The sequence below is a fragment of the Fundulus heteroclitus genome, chromosome 7 (genome assembly GCF_011125445.2).
Source record: "Fundulus heteroclitus isolate FHET01 chromosome 7, MU-UCD_Fhet_4.1, whole genome shotgun sequence".
In the NCBI taxonomy this organism is placed as follows: domain Eukaryota; kingdom Metazoa; phylum Chordata; class Actinopteri; order Cyprinodontiformes; family Fundulidae; genus Fundulus; species Fundulus heteroclitus.
This window is the reverse complement of record NC_046367.1, coordinates 27,086,582-27,113,087: the sequence shown is the minus strand read 5'-3', so window position 1 is coordinate 27,113,087 and position 26,506 is coordinate 27,086,582. Positions and strand designations below refer to the sequence as shown.

Sequence of the window (26,506 nt, the reverse complement as noted above, 5' to 3'; positions counted from 1 at the left end):
CACGTTACAGTATTTTAAGTTTAATAACAATTGCACATGATTTTATGGACGTTTTTGGAATAAAACTCTTAAAAGTCCTGTGTGTGTTTGTCTTAGAGACCCCTGTTATCAGCTTTGTAGAACTGCATTTCTCCTCAGTTAAGAGACATAACCGTCAACTATGCTATGAACTCCACATAGAGGTGGAGTCCGCAAGTTTACAGCAATCTTTCAGGTTCAATTCAGTTTAATTATATAGCACTAATTCACATAAAATCCCAACAAAAGACCCTTAAGTTTGGCCAAACAGGTAGAAGTACAAATAGTATGAATGCTTTTCAAAGCCACTGTGTTTTGCACATATTGAAGTTATACCATGCATTGTTCGTTCTGTTGGTAAAATAATATTTGAAGAAAGAAAAAGACATAGTATGGCCCTTGGCTGTACTCGTAAACCCCAGGCCGACAGATCTGGGGAGGAAGGGGTGAAATGGGATTAAGTCTATAATCCTCTCTGTGTTACTGCTGTTACTGGCAGCCTCTGTAGATCTCATGTTGTTCTTCTCTAAATCTGCTCTCAGTGGGTTACGCCTGGCTCCCCTTGTTGAAGGATGGCCGGGTGATCATGAATGAAAATCACATCCCTGTGGCGGCTAACCTTCCTGCTGGGTACCTCAGCTGTCAGGAGGGGGCCAGCAAGGTAGAGCAACAATGCTACCTGTGTCTGTGTTGCCAAGCTAACCCAGACACAGAAGCCTGTGTTTGCTATCTTTCATGTTCCTTAAGGTTCTTTCTTATTTACATCAACTTCATGTCATCATGTCCACATCTTATATTGATAAAACACGAATTGTCTTTTTTCACCTTTACAGCATTTGAGTCCTGAGGTCAAATGGGTTGATGGAGGAAAGCCCTTATTTAAAGTGTCCACACACCTAGTGTCCACTGTGTACACTCAGGTTTGTCATAGAACAACCTTAAGAAAGTACAACTAATAATGTGTTGACGTTATATCATTTTGCAATTGTGTTTCATTACAGAAGCACAATTTCTTTGGTGTAAGTCACTGTTTGTTTGTTTTTTTTGGTCTTTTTGTGCATTTCAGGATCAGCATTTGCACAATTTCTTCCATCACTGCCAGGACATCGCGTCAGCAGCACAAGGATCTGGAGAACTGGTCAAATACCTGAAGGTACAGGCTGTCCAAAGTTAACATTTTGTCACTGAAGTTGAAGGAAGATGCTATTCAAATAAAAGTGTACATATGGGTCCTCAATAATATAGAGCCATTTCCTGTTTAGGAATAATACAACCCTGGCCACAATAGAAACGGGCAACTACCATTTTTTGTTATTATGGAGAAAAGTTATCATGAGTCTGACTTAATGTGACCACAGTGAACTGAAAATAACAATTTCTGCAAGTCCCAAATTGCCACAGCATGTTTGGGATTGTTGCTTATTTTTTGCAATGCTGGTTGCAGAAGAGCCAGCACACATCAGCACATTTAAAAATATAGTTTGGTGCAATGGTAGTGTACGGTTTAGCCATGCAGTATCATCACATCCTGTAACTGGTACAGAAAAGTAGCTATTCGATAGGGGGTATGCTTTATTTTTACAGCAATACTTTTTGGGCCCTGATTGAGATTTAGTTCTAAAATGATGATGACTATTGTAATACTTTTTTAAATACTTATTCTTGTCAGATTAATTGTTAATGCCACAGATTAATGTGATGATATTTTAAGTCCATATTGTCCATCCCTTGCCCTAAGTCTCTACTGCACCGTTTCAACAGGTTTAGAGTTGTTGTCTGGCATCTACTGGTAAAGCTGCAATTTCCCAGTGTCCCTAAAGGCACCATAGACCTCAACACATAGCATAAAACTTCTTGCTATTGCAATACTAGTATGTGCTTAAGTCGGATGAGGCCAAGATTGAGTAATTCAGCAACAAACACTGCAGCTGGTTCTGGCTTGAACAAATAATCACACCTGATGTCAAGTACAGTGTGAGATCTGTAATTCTGTGAGCTGTTTGCTCTTCCAGAGACTTTAGGGGCCTTGTTAGAGTGCATGACATCTCAGATGCTTTAAAAAAAAAAGGACATTTCAAACAGAAATCTGGTGGACTCTACCAGTAAACCAATAATAGGTTGACAGGAAGTCCACAGCAATGATTGCTTAGTCAATATTGTAACATTGCAATAAACATGGTCACTTAGCAGATGTTTTTATACACTGCAACCTCTAGGGTGATAATACAGTTCCCTCTTTGGTCTTGGAATACATCTGGCACATCACTTGTCAGAATATCTTTACCACTAATCTTTTAGCCACTTTTTTTTTTTAGCAGTTTTACCCGTCTTTCACACACTGATGATTCACCTCCTTTGCCTTTTTACACGCAGAGTTTGCACGCCATGGAGAGCCACGTCATGATCAAGTTCCTGCCAACGATCCTCAATCAGCTGTTCAGAGTCCTGACCAGTGCCACACAGGAGGACGTAGCAGTAAATGTTACAAGGCAAGAGCTTCTGAAATGGTTTATTCACATTCAAAAAAACAAATTGATTACTGATATTGATGTAATTACAGCGCGTGTCAAACTTACCCAACAGAAATGAGGTGTTATTGTGATTTTTTTATGAGTTCATCTTGAAAAACACATCATCATTCATGCTCCCCTTTTGCCTTTGCCTGTTTCTTAGAGTGATGATTCACATTGTAGCGCAGTGCCACGAGGAAGGCTTGGAGCACTACCTTCGCTCTTACGTGAAGGTAAAATCTCTGAGGTGTCTTGATAAAACTACTTCGTACGCGTGCCGCGGAGCTGAGCATTCATCTGTGCGCGGGTCCGATCCAGTTTGTATTCAGGACGGAGCCATACACGTCCTCCACAACCCGGACAGTTCACGAGGAGTTAGCGAAAGCCATGACCGTCATCCTGAAGCCTTCCACTGACTTCCTGACGAGTAACAAGCTGCTCAAGGTAGACCGCCCACACAGATCCACTTTGTAAATCAAGGATAGTTAGGAAGTGTATTATTTTCTGATGTTTTCTGACTGACGTTTGTCTGTTTTTCAGTATTCGTGGTATTTCTTTGAAGCCTTAGTCAAGTCCATGGCTCAGTACCTGATTGAAAGCTGCAAAGTGAGGGTGAGTTTAACCCAGAGGTCTCTGCTGAAGTTTCCTTAGCAGCATGCCACGTGTTTATACTGTTGCAGCGCTACGTGTAAACGTATTATACTTGCATAGTTTACATTGAGAAGGGGTACAACAAGTATGATTAGATGAAACAGATCAGCTGCGGTGAGAGGAGCAGCTCAAGACAGAAAACATGCAGGCGGCCATATTAGTGAAGGATCGACATGACCTCCTCTGCATGACAAAGTGTTGCAGGTTTCATCAGATCCCAGTTTTCATGGTGCTGTGGAGTTTGTTTAAAGTTTAAACTCCAGAAATAATCTTAATTCATTTAGGGAGTAATATAATGGCTTCCAGGCTGGTTTTAAACCAGCTGTTTTACAATTAAAAGAAAAAAATGTAATTATAGGAAAGTAAATAAAGCTGATTATACTTTCAATTCAATTCAGTTTTATTTTATATAGCGCCAATTCACGAAACATGTCATCTCAAGGCACTTTCTTACCTTTAGCTTTAAGTTAATAGCAACACAGGGGTTCCAGATATGTACCTTTTTATTTTCAAAGACAAAGCAAAAGCAAGCAAATAGGTTTGTTATTTACAGCCCATCACTTGCTGAAATAATTGCTCTCCGCACCCGGCTAGACTGCAGGGTTGTGCAGTTTGTCTCCAAGTGATGGAGCCAAACTGCACAACCTCCATTTATCCTTCATTTATCATCTTTGCCTTTTGCTTTCTTGTACTGTAGATTTAGCTTACATTACACCAATGAAACAATTGATACTTTAATGTATATGCATTTATATTCAGTTAATTGGAGTTTATTATTTTTAGTAACTCAGTTCATTAAGAAACCGAGAATAATTACACACAGACTAATGTTTCCCTTAATGTCTGTTATTTAAGATTGATTTCTGCTTACATGCTAATGACAACACAACATTTAAGATTAGAATACGACACTAGACCAATAAAATATATTGGAATATTTGGGTATTTTTGGATTTAACTGTATGTTCTGTGAAACGTTTCGTACATGCGTTTGCGTGGCTCTCTTCAGCTGTCCAGGAATCAGCGTTTCTCAGCACCTTTCCATCACACCGTGGAGACCTTGGTCAACATGATGATGCCGCACATCACCCAGAAGTACAAAGACAACCTGGATGCTGCTCGCAATGCCAACCATAGCCTAGCTGTCTTCATAAAGGTCCAGCCAGGATCATAAAGATCCACTTTACTTTTGTTGCCCTGGCTTCTTGACTGCTGAATAATAACAGATTGTCTTTCCTAATGGTTCTGCAGCGCTGCTTCAACCTGATGGACCGAGGCTTTGTGTTCAAGCAGATCAACAACTACATCAACTGCTTTGTGCCCGGAGACCCAAAGGTGCATTGATACACGCACCATCTTTCACAGAAACAAACTGCAGCCCACGATCTCTCAGCCCTCCGCTTAGTTGTGTTAACAGCAGTTTTCTGGTCTGTGTTTCTTTCCTAATGCAGACGCTGTTTGAGTTCAAGTTCGAGTTCTTGCGCGTCGTGTGCAACCACGAACACTATGTTCCCTTAAACCTGCCGATGCCATTCGGAAAAGGGAGGATACTGAGGTTTCAAGGTGAGAACAGATCTGCGTGGCGCTTTCAGGCAGAGTGCCTTTATAAATGTTTTCACACCACTACAACTTCTCCATATTTTGTCACATTACAGCCACAAGTCTCAGTGTGTACGCTAGCTATGTTTACGTGCACAAAATTATGTATTCAGATTAATTAATTGGGGAAAAAAAAAAAAAAAAAAAAAAAAAGATTAATTAATTGGGTTTTATTGGTAAATGGGCACACAGTCAATTAATCCGATCATAATGTGCGTGTATACGCATCTGGCGTTATCTAGAATATAACCACTCTGACATCTGCAGTTATCAAATTCCCCTAAAAAAACACAGAAGAAGAAGTACTTTCGTCTTTGCTAAACCACAATAATACTAAATGAAGCGGTATTATACAAGTTTGGTTGTCTTCCGAGCGCCCAGGCTGGACTTGCTGGTCTCTAATTATGATTGAAACGTTACTGAGTAAGCAACAATTTTGAGCTCCTTTTATTTTTTTGAACAGACATGTTGTATCGGAAGCCTCGACAGTTTTGCTTCCTAATGTATTTCCGCCACTCGCCAAGGTGGAAATACGTCACGTTTACGTCAGGCACGCGTGTATACTCAGGTCAGTTTGCCCCATTTGGAATAACTTGAGCCTGACAAGCGTTTATATGCACGTTGATCGGATTATCATAAACATAAACCACCTCTCTCATTAGGATTACAATTTCATTTTGATTGAGCTTAATCCAATCATCACATTTCGATTGGCTTGTTTACACGACGCATCGTTGTTCCGATCGGCCCTTTGTTTCAATTACTTTTGTCCATGTAAACGTTGCTGCAGTTCGGATTTATGTGAGTAACACAAATAAGCAAATAATCGCACGAAGAAAGCCATTGTTAAAAGACAACCCCCAATTTCTGTTTGCAGCTTTCATAAATCTTCCTTTTCACAGAGCAACACGATGTGAGAGAAAGAGCTTTTGTCTCATAGGTAAAAACTTGAGCTTTTTGGGTTGTAAGTCAAAACGCTGTGTGTTTAAAAACTAACACTGCACATCACTAGTTACACACTATGACCGTAGTGAGACTTGGTGGTGGCAGCATCATGCTTAGGGGGTGTTTTCCCTCAGCAGACACTAGGGAGCTGGTCAGCTTTAGTGGGAAGTGGGCTGGAGCTAAATACGGGGCAATCCTGGAAGAAAACCTGTTCAAGGCTGCAAAGAGTGAAACAGAGATTCGCTTTCAAGCGGGACGGCAGTCCTGATCATGCAGCCAGAGTGAGAGTGAGATGGTTTAGATCAAACCATACTAATGCTTTGAACGGCCCAGTTAAATCCAATTGAGAATTTGTGCCATGACTTAAAGGTTTGACATTCAGATTCTTCCAATCTGACTGAGATTGAGTTATTCTGCAAAGAAGATCAGTCAAAAAATTTAGTCTGTATGTGAAAAAAGGTTTGCACATATGTATCATTTCAGTCATAGGTGGGTCTACCAAGTATACACTCTTTTTTATTATTATTATTGGTAAAAAGAAATTAACCATGTATTGTTTTCCAGCAGTATTGGTTTGCGATAGACTTTCTCATTAAACCCTAATAAAACACACTGAAGTTTCTGGTTGTGCAATTACAAATATTTTAAAAGGTTCAAGGGTTTTTAAATAATACTGACGGTAAAGAAGAATAAGAAACTTGTTTTCCAATAGATTAGCATTTCTCACAGGATGCTCCGTGTTTCTGTCTTGTTTGCCTCAATTTCTCGTATTGTCCTCAGATTGTACAGTGGAGTCTCATGACACTCCAGTAGGTAGGTGGTAGGTGGAGTCCTCCCTGCATGTTGTCTCAATATAAAGCGGCTTTACATGTGATCGTTCATCGCTGAACAAGAGAATCAAGGCCAATTATTTTCTGCAGCTGCTGAAATGCCTGATGTCTTTTTAAGGCTTGCATAATTAAAATGCAGGTTTTAAAAATGTTAAGGCCCAAAACCAAATCTGCAGGGAACCTCGTGCGTTTGATTTCAAACTGCTTCCCTCATCTGCGGTTGTTGTTTGAGCTCATATGTGGACAGCTGGGTCTCTGCGATCCTGAGTTTGAATCTCGTCTTACCACACAATGAATGTACAACGCAGAGGGAATCAGTCAAACATGACCGTCTAAGCTTGTCTTGCTGTCTGTTTATGATGATCATCGTCTTCCAGGATGCTCTCTAGTTTCAAGGTTCTGATCAAATCTACATTGGATTAAATGTTCACTCTCGCCGTCTGTGATTGATCGTGGCTTCACGTCCTTCTGCACGCATAGCTTCTTGCTCGCTCCGGTCTGTAGCGACGTCTTCATCGAACTCTTCTCGCCCCCCCACAGATCTGCAGATGGATTACTCTCTGACGGAGGACTTCTGCAGGAACCACTTCCTCGTCGGGCTGCTGCTCAGGGAGGTCAGTGCCGCTCTGCAGGAGTTCAGGGAGATTCGGCAGATAGCCATCCATGTCCTGAAGAGCCTCATGATCAAACACACGTTTGATGACCGCTATGCCTCCAAGGTAAGCTGTATGGTTCCACACCCGCTCATTTAACTCATTAATTCTCACTTATCGGCGTGATGATCCCATTAAATGTGTGTTTCTTTTGCTTCTAGAGCCAGCAGGCTAGATTGGCCACCTTGTACTTCCCCTTGTTTGGTCTGCTTCAGGAGAACGTCAACAGGCTCAATGTGAAGGAAGTCCTCCCTTTCCCCATTAACCACTCCAACAATGTAAGAGAGCCACCTAGTGGCTTCTTTTGAATACTGCTGTGCATCCAATCAAAACACAAGACAAACATTAAATTATAGCGCGGCTCTGCATCAGAAACGTCTCCCTTTAGGGTTTGAGAATAATTCAAAAAGAAATGCTCTAATTACAGTCATAGCAGAGGGAAAGGGGCAGGAGGTCAAGGTGATGCATCGACTGTGGCCGATTACTTCTTGAATTGCAATATATCTTTTATGCTTCACGTGTGCTCTATCAGTCTTGTCTGTGAACTATCTGGACAAAAATGTTTGTGTGGCTTGAACATTTCACTGACTTATACAGCCAAAGAGGAATCAGTCAGGCAGCAACTGCAGAAAGAGTTTGAAACTGACATATTTGAGATAAACTTTACTGAATACGTTTTTTTTTTTTTTTTTTTGGTGCAATTCGCATTTATTCAAGGTCGCAACAAAGAGGGATTGCCTGAAATGCCATCATTGGCAAAGGTATTGAAAATGTATTAAGCACAAATTCTTTCTTTTTTTTTTTTTTTTTTTTTACCTAAAGATGACCTGCTGGGATTGTTTCAAAGAGCTTTAGGGGAGGAAAGAATAAGGACACATCTGTTGATATTTCTCCACCATTAATTAGCATGCAATCAACACTTTGCAGCAGAGGGGCTCCACAGACAAAAATATTGCTGCTAGTACGATTGCACCTAAGTAAGCTGCTGATAAAATCTTCTGTGCAAAGTTCAGTTGCTGTGAAGTTAGTGATGGGGTTGCCAGAGCTTGCTGAGCAATGGCAGGTGGCTGCTGTGTGTGTGTTTCTGTATGCACAGCGAAACAGGGACTTCTAAATGATACCCTGGTGTCTGGTTATCACCAAAAACGGCCGCTTGTTTCCAATAACGACACCCAGGAAAGACTGATGCTCTGCAGAAAGTACCTGTACTTGATTGCAGAAGACTGAAGCTAAGGTATTTAACCCAAAAAAAGGTTCCCCTCATCACCTGGGACAACTGGGAAGATTGCTTTCCGGAGAGAAAAAAATGTGGACCATGTCCTGAGAACCATGGCATAAGTCAGAAGTGATAACAAAGTGGATCAAAGATCAGAAGAATGTAATTCTGGGTCCTGGGCCAGGAAACTCCCGACGCTTTAATCCTGTCTTGAACCTGTGGTCAGTCTGCAAAAGGCAACCAGAGAAACAGAGAGATGAAAAGATTGTTACAAACTTGTCATCCATCAGGATTTGACCCAGCAGCTGATATCCAGTCTTGAAAAAAAAATGTTTTCGTACTGTATATATTAAGTTCTTGCATAAATTTGATATATTATAATAATAAAGTCCTTAAAACATCTCAAACGGTTATTATAAAACTTATACCATAGACCATAGAAACCGTAGATACAAATATGTAACACTGAAGCAGGAAACAAAATTTCTGTCAGTCTAAAAGCGTTTGGCCACATGTAATGCGAGAACTGTAAACACCTGTTGGATTAAGTAATAAATCTGCCTTATAGGACCTCACAATCCTGACAGCCTGTGGTTTCATATGTAAACTTTTTTTGCAAAAGATGAACTGATTCCTAAATGAAGAACAGAAAACAACGAAGAAAACACCTGCAGAGTAAAAAAAAAAAGAAATTTTTTTTACTCTGCAGGTTAAACCCTCAAAACTCAGTGAGTGATGATCATACAAAATGTTGACATGATAAAAATTATCTTTTTTTAATTAAAGGCTTTCCTTAAAATGGATTTTAATGCTCAAATATTTTATATAGTAATTACTACAGAATAAATAACAGAATTTAAAACTTAGATGTGAAACTTAGAAGATGAAATCAAACATTTTTTATGATGTTTTTGTAGTGAATATTCAAAGATGAAGTCGATCAAAGAATTAAACCAAGATATTACATTTAAATCGATTAAATCAATTTAAAATACTAACCTGAACTCAGACAAACTTAAACTAAATAACTCCTGGTTGTTTGGAAAATATCACACAATCACAATATTTTGTGGCGTTCATTAATAGTCAATATTTGAAAAAGTCATTCCTGCACTTGAATCATAACTAATGTGAGATTAAAAGGTGCTTCTTGGACATTTATGGCAGGTGTTAAAATCACTTTGTCATCTCCACACATTTCTACAAGCCACTGTTGAAACATCTGGTAAATTATAAATCATGATCACAACTGGTCTAAGAATGAAGCAATGTGGAACTTCATGTTACCCAACCAAGACAGACACATTGATCTAGAGATGCTTGTTAAAAAACAAGTCCATCACTTCAGATAAAAGATTATTATTACTGACAATATCAAATGTGGTTGATGAGGATCTGAATGGGTTATGCGGTTCTCCAGACTTTTTGGAGGTACTAAAGCAGGGGTGTCAAACATACGGCCCGCGGGCCGGATCCGGCCCGCCGAATAATTTAGTCCGGCCCTGTGGCTAAATGCATTATCATTATAAAAAAAATTTTTTTTTTTTTTTTTCCCCCAGTGTCCTGTCTGGCAATGTGGCATAATAATTGTTGTCTTAATGCCAAAAAGAGCTCATCAGATTTGATTTTCACAAGTTGAGCAGTACTGCTTTTGCCATAGTGCTCCGCTTGATTTATGAATGTGAATAGTTTTATTATGATTCATGTGGGGAATATCTCATATAATATGGACACTACAATGGGAAAGTAGGAGAGGAAAGGAAGAACAATAAGAAAAAAAACAAAAGGTGAAAGAAAGAGGAGATAAAAGGAAGAGAATGATAAAACAATTATTGAAAAAAACATGTACGGTACTTCGTTTAATTGAAAATATGCAGTTCCTATATTGTCCACGAGGGGCGCTGTGTTTTAATTAGCAGATTAAGCTTCAGGTGTGGAAAAATTTAAATCATTTCTTAATTTTTATCTGTTTGATGTATTTTGTCATGTAGGACAGTGTTTTTAAGTTCCAAAAAATGTGAATAAATGTTTTTCAACATTGTACAATCACTGTGATCAGTTCTTATGCATAATCTAAATGTTTAACTGAGTAAAAGTATTGTTGAAATTGCACATACTTTTCTTAAAAATGCTGAGGTTATTCATAATATATTGTGTAAAAGTGAAATTAATTTAATATAAAAATCAACAACAAGTCCACATTTATTAGTTCTATTTAATCTTCCAATGAGTTTACTCGTGTGGCCCTCTTGAGATCAGATTAAGCTGAATGCGGCCCCTAAACCAAAATGAGTTTGACACCCCTGTACTAAAGCATTGACTTTGTAGCCATACCTACTCCCACAAAATAGTTGCAACAGCCTTATTTTTAGGACACCAATAATAATCTCTGGGGTTAAAATAGAGGTTTTCAGAACAGACATATTTCGTTGATTTGATTTCTCTCTCTTTATTGTTTTTACTCAGAACGGACGAGAAGATTCGCTCCTGACCAACGCCTTGATGACGCCTCCTAGGTCCAGCACGTTTCTGGACACCAGTTTGCACAAAGATGTTTTTGGAGCCATCTCAGGCACAAGTGAGTTGGAAATAATGGCTGGTATTTATATAAAAAAAAAAGAAGAAATATTTAATTAATTGAGTTGATATCCAGCCTGGAAGAGTCTGGAATTTGCTTTTAAATTTTCCAGATCTGAATAAGTGTTGAAAATCTTAAATTGAGTTTGGAAATGTTTAATTTCCATGATAATTTCCCTTTTTGTTCCTAAAGGATGAAAGCCTTGTAACAGTTTATAGGTGGAGGGTGTTTTTTAGTTGATTTATATTTAAACCATATTCTTTATTTGATTCACCATGTTAACATTGTACCTATCAGTAATGACTGTTTAAAAATCAAGAAGCAGCTGTTTTACATTTTTTTGGATTTCAAATGTAAGTTATTTCAAATTTAAGTTAACTTAAAAAGTTTAACTTAAATACATACTACATGCTTAAATACTACAGTATACGCTAAAACTAGTATTTCTTATTGTTTTCTTACTAAATAAAGCAACCAATGTTTACAAAATGTGCCTTAAAGGATCTGCACTTACAATATTTTAGCCCTTTGCCAAAGATGTTGAAATATTGCCAACATCTTTTAAAGCAGCAGAAAAAAACAGGAGAAAAAAAAAACATGAGACAGCCAGCTTCATTATTGTGATGTTTCAAAGTTTTCCAAAGCATGAGAACTAATGGCTATTAAAGAAGTTGGAGGTTAATATTAATGCATTTAAATGTCCAAAATGTTAATAAAACTCCAGGAGAAAAAGAAGTGATGGAGATGGTGTGTAACAAGCTTGTTTAATGATTTTTTAATTTTTTTCAGCGTCCCCTCATGCAGCGTCCACCCCTAATGTGAACTCTGTCCGCCATGCCGACTCTCGCGGCTCCCTCATCAGCACAGATTCAGTAAACAGCCTGTCTGAGAGGAACCATGACAAAGCCAATTCTCTTGACAAGGTGAATCTTTCTGTAATGTGTACCATTCATTTAATTGTTCTACTTCACTGCAGCTTCACACATTTCCCAGATTTTTACAGAACTGCCAGAGAAAGTCTTTTTTTTTTTTTTAACGCTACTCTCAACATCCCGCCTTCCCCGTTCGGCCAGCTACAGCGGATGGGAGATTTTTTACGGAGGCATTCAGTCAGCGTCCTGTTTCCCTTTGTGGAGACTGGAGACGCAGTTTGTTCTGTTCACACCAAGCACGCCTCCGTGGACCTCCACCTGCTCACCGTCCCTCCTGCCCCAGATATTCCCCTGCACTCCATCAGACCACTACAAGTATAAACCTTCACGTCTCCGAGGCGTGTCCCATCTGGGAATGTTGCCGTGTGTCTTGAATGGCCTACTTCCCTGTTTCTTTGCCCGATGATTTTTCCGGATTCCTGTTTGTTCTTGTGGTCTAAAGCAGATCTGCTGCATCACAAGCTTTGTTCCCTTTCCCAGGTTTCCTACACAGCCTGTGAAGGGGAAAAATAAACATGGAGATTTAAAAATTTCTAAATTGTTTTAATTTCTAAAGGGCAAAAAATTGAATTGCAGTGTTTTTTGTTTTGCTTTATATTTAGATTTGCTTTTTTAACTTTTATTTACCACCTATAGTTGAAGCCTAAATGATTCATCCCCCTGGCATATTTATCTTTCTGTTGTTTTTTTCTGGATGGAAGTTACGTTAACATTTTGGAGAAGCTCAGCCAAAGTCCCAATTTGAATCCGGTAGAATCTGTCGATTTAGCTAAAACTTAGGATAATGGCACAGAGGCCTTCCAACCTCGAAGACTTGGAGCTCCTCGCTAAAGAAAAATCTTCAGAATACCGGAGGAAACATGTACAAAGATTCCCTGCAATTATTATAAGGGTTTGCTTCATCAGATGCCTTTTAAGACAACAAGGGTGTGATCATTTTTGACATGCCAGTTTTTAAAATAAATGTAAATAAAACAAGATTCTTTTTTAGAGTGATATTCTTTTTACATATGTTTTTATTTATTTCATAAAAATGTATTTAAATCTAAAACTGCCAGGAGTATGAATTATTTTTGCCCTTTACTGTTAACCTTTGACATGTCACCCTCTGAAAACCCCTAGATAAAATACACGCTCATTCAAAAATCAAAAATGGACAATTTTTAATGCCTTTAGTCTTTGTACAACTTTAAAGTGGGTGTACTTTTGAATTTTTACAAACAGATTAAATGTATGTTTTTAAAATCTGTCTCTTAGCTATAGTTTCAAGTTTCAATAGACAATATATATATTTTTAAGTAAAGCTAATCTGTGTTAGTCTGGGAGGCAAAAACAGGACCATGCTACAGTATCAGAAACACATTGTTGTTTGTTAGCATAAGATGGCTGGTTTGGTGTTGTTTCAGAGGCATTGTCCTTAAAAAAAACTATTCAGACCCATAAAACCTTTCCACATTTTTTCACGCTACAACCACAAACTGGAATGTATGTAATTGTAAAATCTATGTGATAAATCAACAGGAAGTGTCACAATTGCAAAATCCTTGTTGCAGTTTCCCACAAGACACGCAGGGGGGGCAGCAAACACATGGAAGACGGTGCTCTCATCAGATCTGCATAAAATTAAACCATTTGGCTGGAATGTGAAACACTGTGTGGTGGTAAACCACTACATTTAAATTCACTGTAATCAGACCTGACTACTCAGTTGTGCTCAGTTGTGCAGAAAATCATGAAGATATTGCAGAAAGTGCAAAAATGCATGGAAATGTGCAACGAAATATGTGTAAGAACTCTTGTTTGTCAGATGTTCACAGGCACGCATGCAAACAGGTTTCTCACCGTCACCTACAGCTAATTATGAGTAGAAGCTTGACTGCCCTTTTGTTTTCTATGCTGTCAGCCATCTTCATGTGTGTTTGCTTAATTTGAGCAATTACGAAAGAACATGTTTCCCTACATTACAAAAAAGTAGTGGACAACAAAATACTGACCAGAACTCTGCTAAATAAAGAAAAAGAACGCTTAAGCCACTTTTTGAGGAACATCAGCTCTTTACTAGAAGTTTTCCAACCTCAAAACTCCCCTTTTAAAAATCTGCTCCAGTTGTATCATGCTGTCCATGAAGTCACCCACCTCCGCTTTCACAGTCTAGACTGAATACTGGCAAAGCGACATGTTTGGCACACTTCCCAACCGTGTCTGCGGCACAGCTGCGTTTAACCGCTGTGGTTCTATTTTCTCTCTGCACTCTACCCCAGCTGGGAGAAATGGTGTTTGTTTAAAGCCACTTATTTTCCAGTAAAAGCCCAGAACATCTTAGCTAATAAGTCTATTTCTGTAAGTTGACTCCTTCATCCCTGGCAGTGAGAGCATTTATCCTAGTCATGCCGTAGCCACTCAGTAAATCAGATTAAAAAACATTTTTTTTGTTTGTTTTAATGCAACATGTGTCAGCATCAAGTATTAGGATTGACTTAATGAAAAAAAATTGGTTGTGGTAAAACAGTCTGAATTAGTCTGGCGACACACAGACTGAAATTCACCTCGGTTCAAGTATGACGATGGCCCAAAATATTCCCCAGGCTCATTTGCCCAACTTTGCCTGCTTAGACTGGACTGCATCTTGATCAGATTCAGACTAGACTTTGGTGAGTCCAGCTAAATGTGCCAAGTATGAGGCCTAATATGCACACCCAAAAACCAAGAAAATCTGTAAACTATTACGGAGCTGGAGGACGCAAACATGTGCAATCCTTTAGCCTCAGTCGGCTCAACTCACATGAATGCCACCATGGATCAACCCCTCCTTGTTTTGTTTTATTTTTTATTAGAGAAACTGGGTTTCTCTGTAGGATTCGCAAACCCAACCTGATTTTAAAGAATCTCAAATAAGTTTAGATTAATTGAGTCCAGGTTTGACCTGGTTGTCCTAATTTAAGGTTGTCTTGATAATAAAAATAAAAGTGGATTATTGTGTTTTCTCTAAAATAATAAAAATTCATGTGCCTGTGGATTGTTTAAAATCTATTTTCAGCAAAGATTTATCCATTTAAAGTTTGATCTGTCAACATATTATTTTGAACTATAGATGAATAAATTCTTTAAAAGAAAATGAAATGGTCCTAAAAATAACAGACTGGGACTTGTACATAGCATGCTATCTTAAGCATAAGCTGACTGCCGTGTACAGCCACGTTTTCTTACATTATTTACACTAAGTACTACACAGGGGGTGGGCTTGCCAATAAGACATAGAAAACTTATTTAGGATACTACTGACGGATATACCTTTATCAGGCTTGCACCACCCCATGAAACAGTGGCACCCTGGGAGAAGAGCCATTTCTCCCATATCATTGAAACAGTTACTGCATAAACGTCTGGTTTGGTTTTTCTTGATGCATTTGAAGGAGAAATTGCCTTATCTGTAAAAAAATAAAATAAAAAAAAGATTTATAATTTGTCTTTCACTACTTAACTACTCTTTGTTTTCTCCTCTCAGAACCAACCTGGCTCGACCCTGGGAAGCACCCTGATGCGATGTGATAAACTGGACCAGGCAGAGATTAAAAGCCTCCTAATGTGTTTATTACATTTGCTTAAAAGCATGTCTGAAGGTAAAAAAAAAGCAACCAAAAAAACACCTTATATCTCTGATATTGAAACAAGGAGCCCTATTGTGCGTTTTAAATGCATGAGAAAGCAAGCCTTCTCTATATTTATCCTCTACAGATGCTCTGTTCACTTACTGGAACAAGTCTTCATCTGCTGAACTGATGGACTTCTTTACTTTGATAGAGTGAGATGCTTGTTTCTGCTGTTAAAACATTTAGGTGTTATAAGTGCTAAAAAAAAATTGTGATCACTGATTTTTCTCCTCTCTTCAGAGTCTGCCTCCATCAGTTCAGATACATGGGGAAAAGATACATTGCAAGGTAACGTTGCAAAGTTTTCTGTCTTTTTGATACCTCATTATTACGGGAGAGTAAAATGCCGTTGTTTTACAGATACAGATTTATGTGTACGGACACACACTCATCATTGGCATAAATTACCTAATAATTTGTTGCTTGTTCGGATTCTGAGAAACAAGAACTGGGTCCACAAGTTTAAATTCATTGTGTATTCAGTGATCACACAAAGTTATACATAAAACCTAAATATATATCCACAGCCCCACAAGTAATTTGGATTAATGCCACTGGCTGGATATTTGACCTGTCGTTCTTATCAGAAATCCGTCCTCTATTAACCGTCTTGAACATCCTAATTTCCTTTCATTGAAGGGTAGTAGTCTGATCAGAGGGTGAAAGCTATGGCAATATTACATTTTCCATCAGCACAGTGATCCCAAACACACCTCAACAATGTTTTCTGAACCTATAAAGATGGCTAAAATTAAGCGTCGGGAATATCCTTGATTTACACGTTTTTTTTCCGGAGTGTGCTTAGAAATCCGGTCCATGACAAGACGTGTACTAGTTTGAATGAGCTCGACCTATTCTGGGGAAATGTCTACACAGAAATACACAATCAACTTGTTGATGGCTACAGGCAGCATGTTGTCTAGGCGCAACTTGCCGAGGGGCACAAAGATTGTAGGGCTGGGATTGCAGATTACTGCAGTTAAAGCCTCACTGACTCAATAAAATCTAATAAAATATCACTTAAAAATAAGAGCAAATTGCATAGAACATTTCTCTTTGCACTCAATATCGTTGAAGTTGCATCGGAGAAGTAGTTAAAAAAAAGTCTTGCAATGTTATTTCTTTAAAAGCACACATTAGCTGCGCTTATTCATAGAGCAGATGTTCTCATGAAACCAAGAATGGAGAACATGGTGAAAGTAACAATCCCAATAATTTTTTTGGTTACGTTTACATTTTGTCTTAGTCACAATATAATTAAGATTCTTATCTTAATGATAACATATTGAGGCTAACGAGAACCCGTGTAGTAATTGCCCATCCATAGCTCATGTTTAATGATTGCAACTTAAAAATATCCCATCTTAAATCGTTTAAAGCTCAAAATTGACATGAGGATCATGCCCATGATGAGTGGATCTGTATTTTTGATTATCCAGGTCAGACGTTGAATTAAAATGTGACTGTAATGTTTAAGTAGAAGTTCTTAACATTCGGATGCATCTGAACACCCATCCATTCTCACTCTTCATATTCGGGTGTTGTGGCCTACGCCCTGAGAGGCCTTCACTCGCTCTAACCTTCCCATCACTGTTTCTATCTCTATTCACTCAAATGCTGACAAGTTTAACTTACTGATATAAAAGCTGGCTCCTGCCCTCTCCTGCTTGGGTAAGCTAAAGGTCGAAAGCACTTTCGTGGTGCATGACGTTTTCTCTGAGAGACATTGCAGTGCTGTGACAGTTTTTGGTTTTCCATCTCACCGCCTCTCTTTTTTCTTTTTTTTTTTCGTGCATGGCTTAAGCTTAAACTTTGTGTTAACGCTCTAGCGGTGTTACGTTTCTTCCTAGGCTGCATGTTAAACATGCACTCATAGTCACATTTTTTGACTTTAAAGTACAGGATCTGCACATTTCAGCTTCCTGGCACTATTGAGTGCTGCTTACACCTCTCAGGTGTGTAAGAATGACGTATTCATCTTGGCCTGCTCGACTAACCTATGGCCCCGCTGGGTTTTTTTCCCGGCGCTCCGTCTAACATATCCTGTTTCCTCATCAGGAACCAGGATGGGGCAGGAACCGTAGCACATGAGCGGAAGTCTCAGACTCTGCCCGTGTCCCGTAACAGGGCGGGAATGATGCATGCCCGCTTACAGCAGCTCGGCAGCCTGGATAACTCATACACTTTTAACTACAGTAAGTGCCATCTACCATGCTCTACCAGAGGAGCCTCCTCCTCCTCCTCACCCCATCTAGTCTGACCCCAACCCCACCCTGCGCTATTCATCATCTTCCTCATCATCCTCTGTTTAATCCCGATCAAGCGTCAAGCAGAAAAAAAACATCTGTAAACTGTATTAGAGCTTGGTGAAGGCAGCTTCTTGTTAATCGGAGGGAAGTCAGGTGGATATTTTTCATGAAAAGGCATCATTTAATACAGTTTCTTTGTGTTTTCAGTGTAAGAAAGATTTCAAGTATACTTGGAATATCTGTAGAACATGGTAAGAATGTGAGAGGTTGCCAGGACTTTAATTTGTTTAAATTAGAAGAAAGCATGTCTACTTTACCTCTAAATCTTCTCATCCTCTGCACAGCTCATCTGCTCTTGACTTTATTTCATTTTGGGGGAAAATAAATCCAATTAAACTGTAAAGAGTTTCATTCCAAACTGGATGCCAAACGGGCTTCAGATGAATTGCCCGTTTGCCTGTTCATGGCCCCTTTTTGGACAGTTTTACCCCTACCTATCTCCATTTTTGTCTAAACAAACCACTTTGCAGGCTTGTGCCTAAATCATGGTAAATCAATTTGTGTTTTACTGTAATTCAGTAGTTTTAAGATGAAAATGACGTGTTATAAAATGCCAACATCTTACTTATATCTCAATTAATTGTGTAATATTATTTGAATAAAATGTGACAGATAATCGCCCAAAAATAAATAAAACAACTAGGTGACCTGCTGCTGGTAGATATTATTTATTAGTCATATTATCACTTAGACCATGAGTAAAACATAGAAGATTACTTTAAATTGTCCATTGTCAAAGTGTGACAACATCTTGTGACAGACAGAACTATTTTTTACCCAGAAAAGTCGGGTATGAAATGACCAAAACAGGCACAAAATGACAAAGATCCAACCTAATTGGGAAAAGAAGGGAATTATGACAGTATCTAAGCATAAATATAAATAAATAAATATTGCTTTTACTGAAGCTGCTGAGAATAGGTTCCCTTAACTTTTTAAATGTAGAAGTCTGTAACCATATTTGTTTTAAATCTAAACCGTTCTAGTAGTCTTGGAGTTTGGGGTGCCAGGGTCAACCCTTTTGGAGATATTGTGGCTGTGTTGCCATCTTTAAGCCATTACCTTCAGGTCCTGTTTACATGGGAAAGATCCATTAAAAACGGGATTGCTGTTTCGTTTCTGTTAACACATCTATGTGACAAATTTTTAATTATGATTTCTGTACACGAGACTTGTGGAAATGTTAAAAAAAACTGTGTAGTTTCTCTGCCTCACCACTAGTAGGCGGTATGTTCTTTGAAACTCAACAGCACGTGCAGGCATACAAACACTACCTGCTTAAAAAGGCGCCTACAGCACATGTGCCAGGGCCTCGCCCTACAGCAGGATTCCACTTTTCCTGTATACACCACCGAGATGTTTTCAAAATTTGTTTGAGGTGTTTGAGCGAAATTTGCAAACAATAGATGAGTTTCGATCAATGTCTTTTTTCATTTTGAAGTATCTCATTGAAAAGGTTGATGGAAACGGCAAAATTTGAATTACCTTACTAAATTGTGCAAAAACAAAAAATGGTACATTTGCTAAAAATAAATAAATATAATGATGAAAGAGCCGCACGCAGGTCCGGAGCTGCGGGTTGCAGACCCCTGGTCTAGCTAGGACGCCCACAAAGCTTTTTCATGGATTAGCTTACACATAATTTTAATCGGTTGCTTATCATTCCAATTATTCTAATAAATCTTCCTTCTGAATCACTAGTCAGTACATCTCCACAGAGGTTGGTGTCCCCACACCAAATGATCACCAATCATCTGATAAAACAAAACCATTTGTTTGTCGAATAGTTTTTTGGCTTTGGCTTGGAATGAAACTTTATGCTCAACATTATAAGATAACAGTTCCATCATTTTTGCAACAGCTTTGCCTTAACACTGACAGATGTCTCCATATCTTGTAAATAGCATTTCTTGTCAGAAGAGCATGAAAGAGCCGCAGTATTTTGTGATTTCCTTTCAGCCTACAGCCACTCCGATGCGGATGTGTTGAACCAGTCGCTTCTGGAGGCCAACATCGCCACAGAAGTGTGTCTTACTGTCCTGGACACGCTCAGCATCTTCATCATGGGTTTCAAGGTATCAGGTCTAACACCTGTTGGCTGCCCAGGAGACGAATTGTCTGCTCGTCAGAATTACAGACCATCGCTTTTCTCCACACAGTCACAACTATGCTCTGACCACGGTCACAGTCCGCTGATGAAGAAGGTGTTCGACGTCCATCTCTGCTTCCTGCGCATCAATCAGTCGGAAACAGCCCTGAAGCAGGTCTTCACGTCGCTGCGCACATTTATCTACAAGGTCTGAAGAGCATTTGGTGCCGTACCTAACGATATTCTGTTTGTTTTGACCAGAAATCATGGCAGAAGGTGAACTGTTTTTTTTTTCCCCCCCCTCTGTAGTTCCAGTGCACGTTTTTTGAAGGGCGTGCAGATATGTGTGCGGCCTTCTGCTACGAGATCCTGAAATGCTGCAACTCCAAGCTGAGCTCCATCCGCAACGACGCGGCCCACCTGCTGTATTTTCTCATGAAGAGCAACTTTGAATACACCGGTCGCAAGTCCTTTGTCAGGACACACCTGCAGGTAAGACAGCTTCTCTGTGGAGCCGAATTATCTCTACAGTAAACCTTCAGGATCATTTGATTTCCCGGTAAAGCGCTGCACTTAATTTTGTCCAATCAGTTGCATGAGACTCCAATATCTGCAAAGAAGTCTACGTTTAGTTTTTTTCTGCTGCAGACTATTTGTTCCAGCTATTTCAATTCAGTTTCCATGCCTGCCGGTATACCTACAGTCGCTTATTGCTGCTGATTTTGCATATTTCCTGTGATCCCAATGTTCTGTAGAGGGTTGGTCTGCTCTTACAACTGTGCATCTTTACAACTTTAATCATTAATCAATGTCAAATATCAGGGTAAATATACCTGATATATTTTATTCAGAGGAAACTTTGTTTATCTCATTTCTATTTATGTTCAAATGATTTAATTGAATTGGAACAGAAAATTTTATTTAATGTTTTGCCAATTACTTTTTTATGTGGTACTTGGTTGAAGAATTTCTTAAATTATTTTTTATTATTATTATTCATTAATTTCTGAAATTGATTTATTTAATATTTGTTAAATGTGTTAAATTTGTAAATTGTCTGAAATAAATTCCTTCATCATCACCATCATCATGCATTTCTGCTTTAGGTGGTGATTGCTGTCAGCCAGCTGATTGCTGACGTGATCGGTATTGGAAGCACCCGCTTCCAGCAGTCTCTGTCGATAATCAACACGTGTGCCAACAGTGACAGGACTATCAAGGTGGGAAGCTTCAAAGCAAAGAATAAATAACATTGAGTCAGTCTTCTAGTGCCGAGAAAAATGTTTTTAAGACCCTACAACTTTTACGCCACAAACTTGAGTGGATTTTTTAAAGGCATTTTGTGCAAAATAGTCGACACAGCATTGCATAATTTTGAAAATGGAAAGAAAATGGTTTGCGGATCAAGATTGTAAACAAATAAAAATCTGAAAAGTGTGGTGCGTATTTATATTCAGCATCCCCACGCCATGATCCTGCCACCACCTTGTGTCATGGTGCTGATGAGAGCAGACTCTTTCATTTTATTGGGTTTGTGGTTATGCCCTTGAACATCTCACAGAGTGCTCTGTGAGATGATCAAGGTTTTAGATATTGTTTGTAGCATAACTTTCCTGTAAACCTCTCCACATATTTATCTCTGCCAGTGCACTGCAAAAACGGAACTAAAAATAAGTCCGATTGTCTTGAACTTAATGTATTTGTTCTTGATTTGAGCGGGTAAATAAGATGATCTGCCAATGGAATGAGTATTTTTACACCTAAAATAAGATAATTAGATATACTGCACTTGAAATAAGATGATTGAGATGAGTTGTTCCTATTTTAAGCGCATAAATCTTATTCCATTGGCAAATCATCTTATTTGCATCCTCAAATCAAGGACAAATACACTCATTTTAAGAAAATTCAACTATTTTTTTTGTTTCGTTTTTGCAGTGTGCATGCCGTCTTCCTTGGTGTTTGTGATGCATTTTAGTCATTAATTTCAGTCAGCTTCAATCTTTTGATTATAAATCCCACGTTTACAATAATGGCGATCGAAGTACATAACGATAAATATATTAAAAACATACTGAGATACAAGAAAATAACAAAATGGATAAAACAAGGTAGATACAACCAGAACCACAGTTTTAAGTATTAAAAGGTTTTGAGCTTTTATTTAAAATTGTCAAGTTTAGTTATAGATAGAAGATCTACTGGAAGCTGATCCCAGAGTTGAGGTACGGTCACAGAAAAAGCTCGGCCATCCCAACGTTTGTCTGTGAAACCGTGAGTGATTGTTGCCTGTCTGACCTCCAAAGACCTGGTCCGACTAGAAAAGCTCGATGACTCTGATGTTTTTTACTACTTCTCTTGCAGCCGGAGAGAACAACCCTGGCAACTTGTGCCAGCAGTGCTGTTTAGTTTGATGAGGCAGAGCAGGAGAAATGTTTCCTTTTTCTCCCTCTTATTTTTATGTTCTGGTGCTAAACCTTACATTCAAAATTAGGTTACCTTTAAAAGGAAACATTTCACTCTTGAAGGTTCAGTCAACAAAATGGCAGATTAGAACGGATAAGAGCCACAGAGGCGGCTTGTTTGTCACATTTTCAACCCATGTCGAATATGACCCCTAGGTTTTTGACACACTGGCTGAATTTAGCTCTCAGAGATCTAAAGTGAATGACAGCTTTGTCGCTAAATTAATATCTGCCACAAAACCTCTGAGGCCTTGAGAGCACAGTTGTAATTTCGCTAAGACTAAAATGCATTAAGGTTATGCAGAGTTTGCTGCTTTGTTGACCTCTGAAGGCGTTTAATTTAGGAACATCAGAGATGAAAGGAGACTGAACACAAACGTATGACATCCGTTTTCTAATTTTAAGTTATAAAAACGTCTAAAAGTCTTATTTATTATTTTTTTTGTGGTTGAAACTTCACACACTTAAAAAAAATATATGCTTACTTGTTTTCTTTAATGGACTGTAAATCAACAATTAAAAACGTATGAGCGTTATACTGACGACGATCTGGCTCAACTCCATGCTCATCAACAGCACACAGCCTTCCCATCGGATGTGAAGGACCTGACCAAACGCATCAGGACGGTGTTGATGGCAACGGCTCAGATGAAGGAGCACGAGCGGGACCCAGAGATGCTGGTGGACCTGCAGTACAGCCTCGCCAAGTCGTACGCCAGCACGCCCGAGCTGCGAAAGACCTGGCTGGACAGCATGGCGAGAATCCACGTGAAGAACGGAGACCTGTCGGAGGTCCGTGGTTAGACTCCAGTCTGTTTGCAGGCCTCAGGGGTCTGGATTGTGTTATGAGAATGGCTACTTTAGTATTTGACAGACTCACGTTAAAAAGTGGGTCCCTTTGTGTTAGTTCAGTTGCTTTGTGTTGATTTCTTGTACTGTTGACATATTCAATTCAATTCAATTTTATTTATGTAGTGCCAATTCATGAAACATGTCCTCTCGAGGCACTTTACAAAGTTAGAATCAGTCAGATTATACAGATTGGTCAAACATTTCATATATAAGGGAACCAGTTGATTGCTTCAAAGTCCCGACAAGCAGCATTCACTCCTGGGGAAGCGTAGAGCTACAGGGAGAATAGTCTGCATTGTACATGGCTTTGCTGCAATCCCTCATACTGAGCAAGCATGAAGCGACAGTGGGAAGAAAAACTCCCCATTAACGGGAAGGAAAAACCTCCAGCAGAACCGGGCTCAGTATGAACGGTCATCTGCCTCGACCGACTGGGGTTAGAGAAGACAGAGCAGAGACACAACAAGAGAGACAAAAAAAGCACAGAAGCACACATTGATCTAGTAATCTGTTCTACATTAGATGGTAATAGCGGGTGAGCCGTCTTCTCTGGATGATGTCATAGTTAACAGAACGTCAGACCAGGTGTACCTACTATGAAGAGAAAAGAGAGAGAACAAAAAGTTAAAAGCTGAAATGACAACAGTCATTTCAATGTAATACAATGCAGAACTGGAGAACAGTAGAACTCAGTAGAGTGAGAAAATTAGACCCTGATGTCCTCCAGTAGCCTAAGACTATAGCAGCACAACTATAGAGGTATCTCAGGGTAACATGAGCCACTCTAACTATAAGCTTTGTCAAAAAGGAAAGTTTTAAGATTAGTCTTAAAAGTAGACAGGGTGTATAATGACATGTAATATGACGTGTAATATGACGATAAATTACTGGTTTTCCCTGTGGTGATTGTGATTTTAATCAATGTTTTGGTCCCCCAGGCGGCCATGTGTTACGTTCATGTTTCAGCCCTCGTGGCAGAATACCTCCGGAGAAAAGGTGCTTCACTCGTTTCTAATGGAAATGCTTTACATCCAGACAATTATTATTTTTTTATTTATCTGTCGTCAGAAAGTTTTGACTCAAATGAGCGTCCCCTCTCCCGTTTTAAGCAGGGATGTTCAAGCAGGGCTGTTCCGCCTTCCGCGTTGTAACTCCAAACATTGACGAAGAAGCAGCAATGATGGAGGATGTCGGGATGCAGGATGTGCATTTTAACGAGGTGAAACAGATTTTTTCTTATCGTATGTGTTTTGTGTCTTTTGATGTTCTCACCCCGTGAGGGTAAGGACAATAAGATGCATTTAGTTGCAGATTTATCAATATTAGCAGGAATGAACTGTACGAGAACTGAAGACAGCTGTACTTGAAAAATAGCATCACCACATTTACGGAAATTGCCAGCAGTGCAGTTTAGGTTGATATCGTAGAACATGAATTTCCTTTTTTCTCCATCTTATTTTTGTGTTCTGGTTTTAAACATTGTACTAAAAATAGGCAACATTTAAGAGGAAACATTTCACTCATGGAGGTTCTAATCTGCAATCAGCAACAAAAAAATATATCTAAAAATATAAATAAATAGAGAGACAATAAACAAAAATAAAGGGGGAGTCTATCCCTAAATGTGTCCCAAAGACGATTAGTTCAAGCTGTACAAAATTAAATCCCACATTTCTACTCAATTTTACAATTAATTTACAATTATTACTTGTTTTTGTGCACCAAATAAGGTTGCCGACCATTTTCTTTGAACAGCTTTTTTTATTTTATTTTTCATTTTTATTTATACAGGTGAAACGTTTCACTTTCATGAGGGCACTTAAGAGGGCAATAATGCTATTCCAGTCTATTCTTTTCTATTTCATCCAAGTCTACATACTTTGAATATCAAGGCTACAACAAACAAGTATACAATAGGATGTTTGCCTAAATATGAATAGAGCACTGATTTGTCTAATAATTGACTTTATTTTTTTTTAAAGCATATTGGCTGCATTTTTTTTATAAAGTGTCTGAAGTGTTGCACAGACCAGTCTGTATAATATACGATACATTCAGTTTAATGTCTTTTGATGCTAGTTCGATAATAATTTGGAAAAAATCTTGTCTGTTTGCCATGCAAAAATGTTTCTATGGCTTATTTATTTTGCTTTGACATTATGATATAATCCCAAAGAATAAGTCAAACCAAGTGTTAAAATCACAGATCATCTTCAAACCTGCTCCACAGCTTGGAGTCCATTTACTGTAAAGTCTATCTGGAGATATCAGGGTTCAAACTGTGGATAGTTACATGTGCTGAAGTGGGAGAGATGTACAAAGCCTGAATTTTGGCTTTAAAATCAAGATTATTCTGAAGGTATTGGGTTATCGTGACCCGTCTGTCCACTCTTAATATCTTGGCTCAAAAGCGTTCTATTCCTTTTAAAGTTTTTATGCTCGTCCCATAATGGTACTTCCTCTAACTCTCCCTCATTCATTATTTTCTCCATTTGTTGTCCACTCAGGATGTTTTAATGGAGCTTTTAGAGGAGTGCGCGGACGGGCTGTGGAAAGCCGAGCGCTACGAGCTCATCTCGGACATCTACAAACTCATAATCCCAATTTATGAGAAGCGCAGAGATTTTGAGGTACACTTCCTTTTCTCTTTATTAGGGGTGCAATCTGCTAACCGCATTCATTTAGCCTTAATTTAACTTGACTTCTAGCATGTTCTGAAGCTCTGCCTTTTCACTTTGCGCAGAAACTGGCCCACCTGTATGACACTCTGCATCGTGCATACAGCAAAGTGACGGAGGTGATGCACACAGGCAAGAGGCTGCTGGGGACCTACTTCAGAGTGGCTTTCTTTGGCCAGGTAAAGCCAGCTTCCACACTGCAGTAACATGCTCCGTCCACCAGGGTAACGTTTGGTGCACTTTTCCAAAACAAACATATCGCGTTGAAATGTGACTTTAAATCATTAAAATTTGACGAAAGAGCACAAGTTGGCAAGCTGCTGAATATTATTAAGAGCATGAGGGGATGCGTCAACATTTTATGACCCTACTTCTCTGCTTTTTTATTCCCTTTGAAGGCAGCGGTAAGTCATACAAGAGACCTTCTTGATTTTTGCCAGTCTTAGTCTGTGGTGTTTGTGCTTCTTTAATCCATCTGCACTTGTCAAACAGTTCCTGTTGCTTCAAATTAAGCCATATACTATTCTGTGT

General features: G+C 38.9%; 1 protein-coding gene across 25 annotated transcripts in view; it reads left to right on the top strand.

Annotated features, from left to right (window-relative positions):
• The window catches only part of zmp:0000001200 (dedicator of cytokinesis protein 9), a 110,770-nt gene that overhangs the window by 74,598 nt on the left and 9,666 nt on the right, over positions 1–26,506 (top strand). For 5 of the 25 annotated variants that reach the window (XM_036139354.1, XM_036139350.1, XM_036139346.1 and 2 more), the window contains exons 21-48: positions 561–679; positions 852–938; positions 1,085–1,171; positions 2,392–2,507; positions 2,692–2,761; positions 2,847–2,972; positions 3,069–3,140; positions 4,189–4,335; positions 4,431–4,514; positions 4,631–4,742; positions 7,094–7,272; positions 7,368–7,484; positions 10,889–11,000; positions 11,790–11,923; positions 15,438–15,552; positions 15,668–15,734; positions 15,823–15,870; positions 17,641–17,777; positions 19,851–19,966; positions 20,051–20,188; positions 20,290–20,472; positions 21,087–21,200; positions 23,022–23,237; positions 24,236–24,293; positions 24,407–24,516; positions 25,805–25,927; positions 26,041–26,154; positions 26,374–26,379. In XM_036139354.1, the coding sequence (XP_035995247.1) occupies positions 561–679; positions 852–938; positions 1,085–1,171; positions 2,392–2,507; positions 2,692–2,761; positions 2,847–2,972; positions 3,069–3,140; positions 4,189–4,335; positions 4,431–4,514; positions 4,631–4,742; positions 7,094–7,272; positions 7,368–7,484; positions 10,889–11,000; positions 11,790–11,923; positions 15,438–15,552; positions 15,668–15,734; positions 15,823–15,870; positions 17,641–17,777; positions 19,851–19,966; positions 20,051–20,188; positions 20,290–20,472; positions 21,087–21,200; positions 23,022–23,237; positions 24,236–24,293; positions 24,407–24,516; positions 25,805–25,927; positions 26,041–26,154; positions 26,374–26,379 (3,107 nt within the window). Of the gene's footprint in view, positions 1–560; positions 680–851; positions 939–1,084; positions 1,172–2,391; positions 2,508–2,691; positions 2,762–2,846; positions 2,973–3,068; positions 3,141–4,188; positions 4,336–4,430; positions 4,515–4,630; positions 4,743–7,093; positions 7,273–7,367; positions 7,485–10,888; positions 11,001–11,789; positions 11,924–15,437; positions 15,553–15,667; positions 15,735–15,822; positions 15,871–17,640; positions 17,778–18,038; positions 18,083–19,850; positions 19,967–20,050; positions 20,189–20,289; positions 20,473–21,086; positions 21,201–23,021; positions 23,238–24,235; positions 24,294–24,406; positions 24,517–25,804; positions 25,928–26,040; positions 26,155–26,373; positions 26,380–26,506 lie in introns of all 25 variants that reach the window. The other 20 variants (XM_036139367.1, XM_036139360.1, XM_036139362.1 and 17 more) reach the window with 7 other exon arrangements.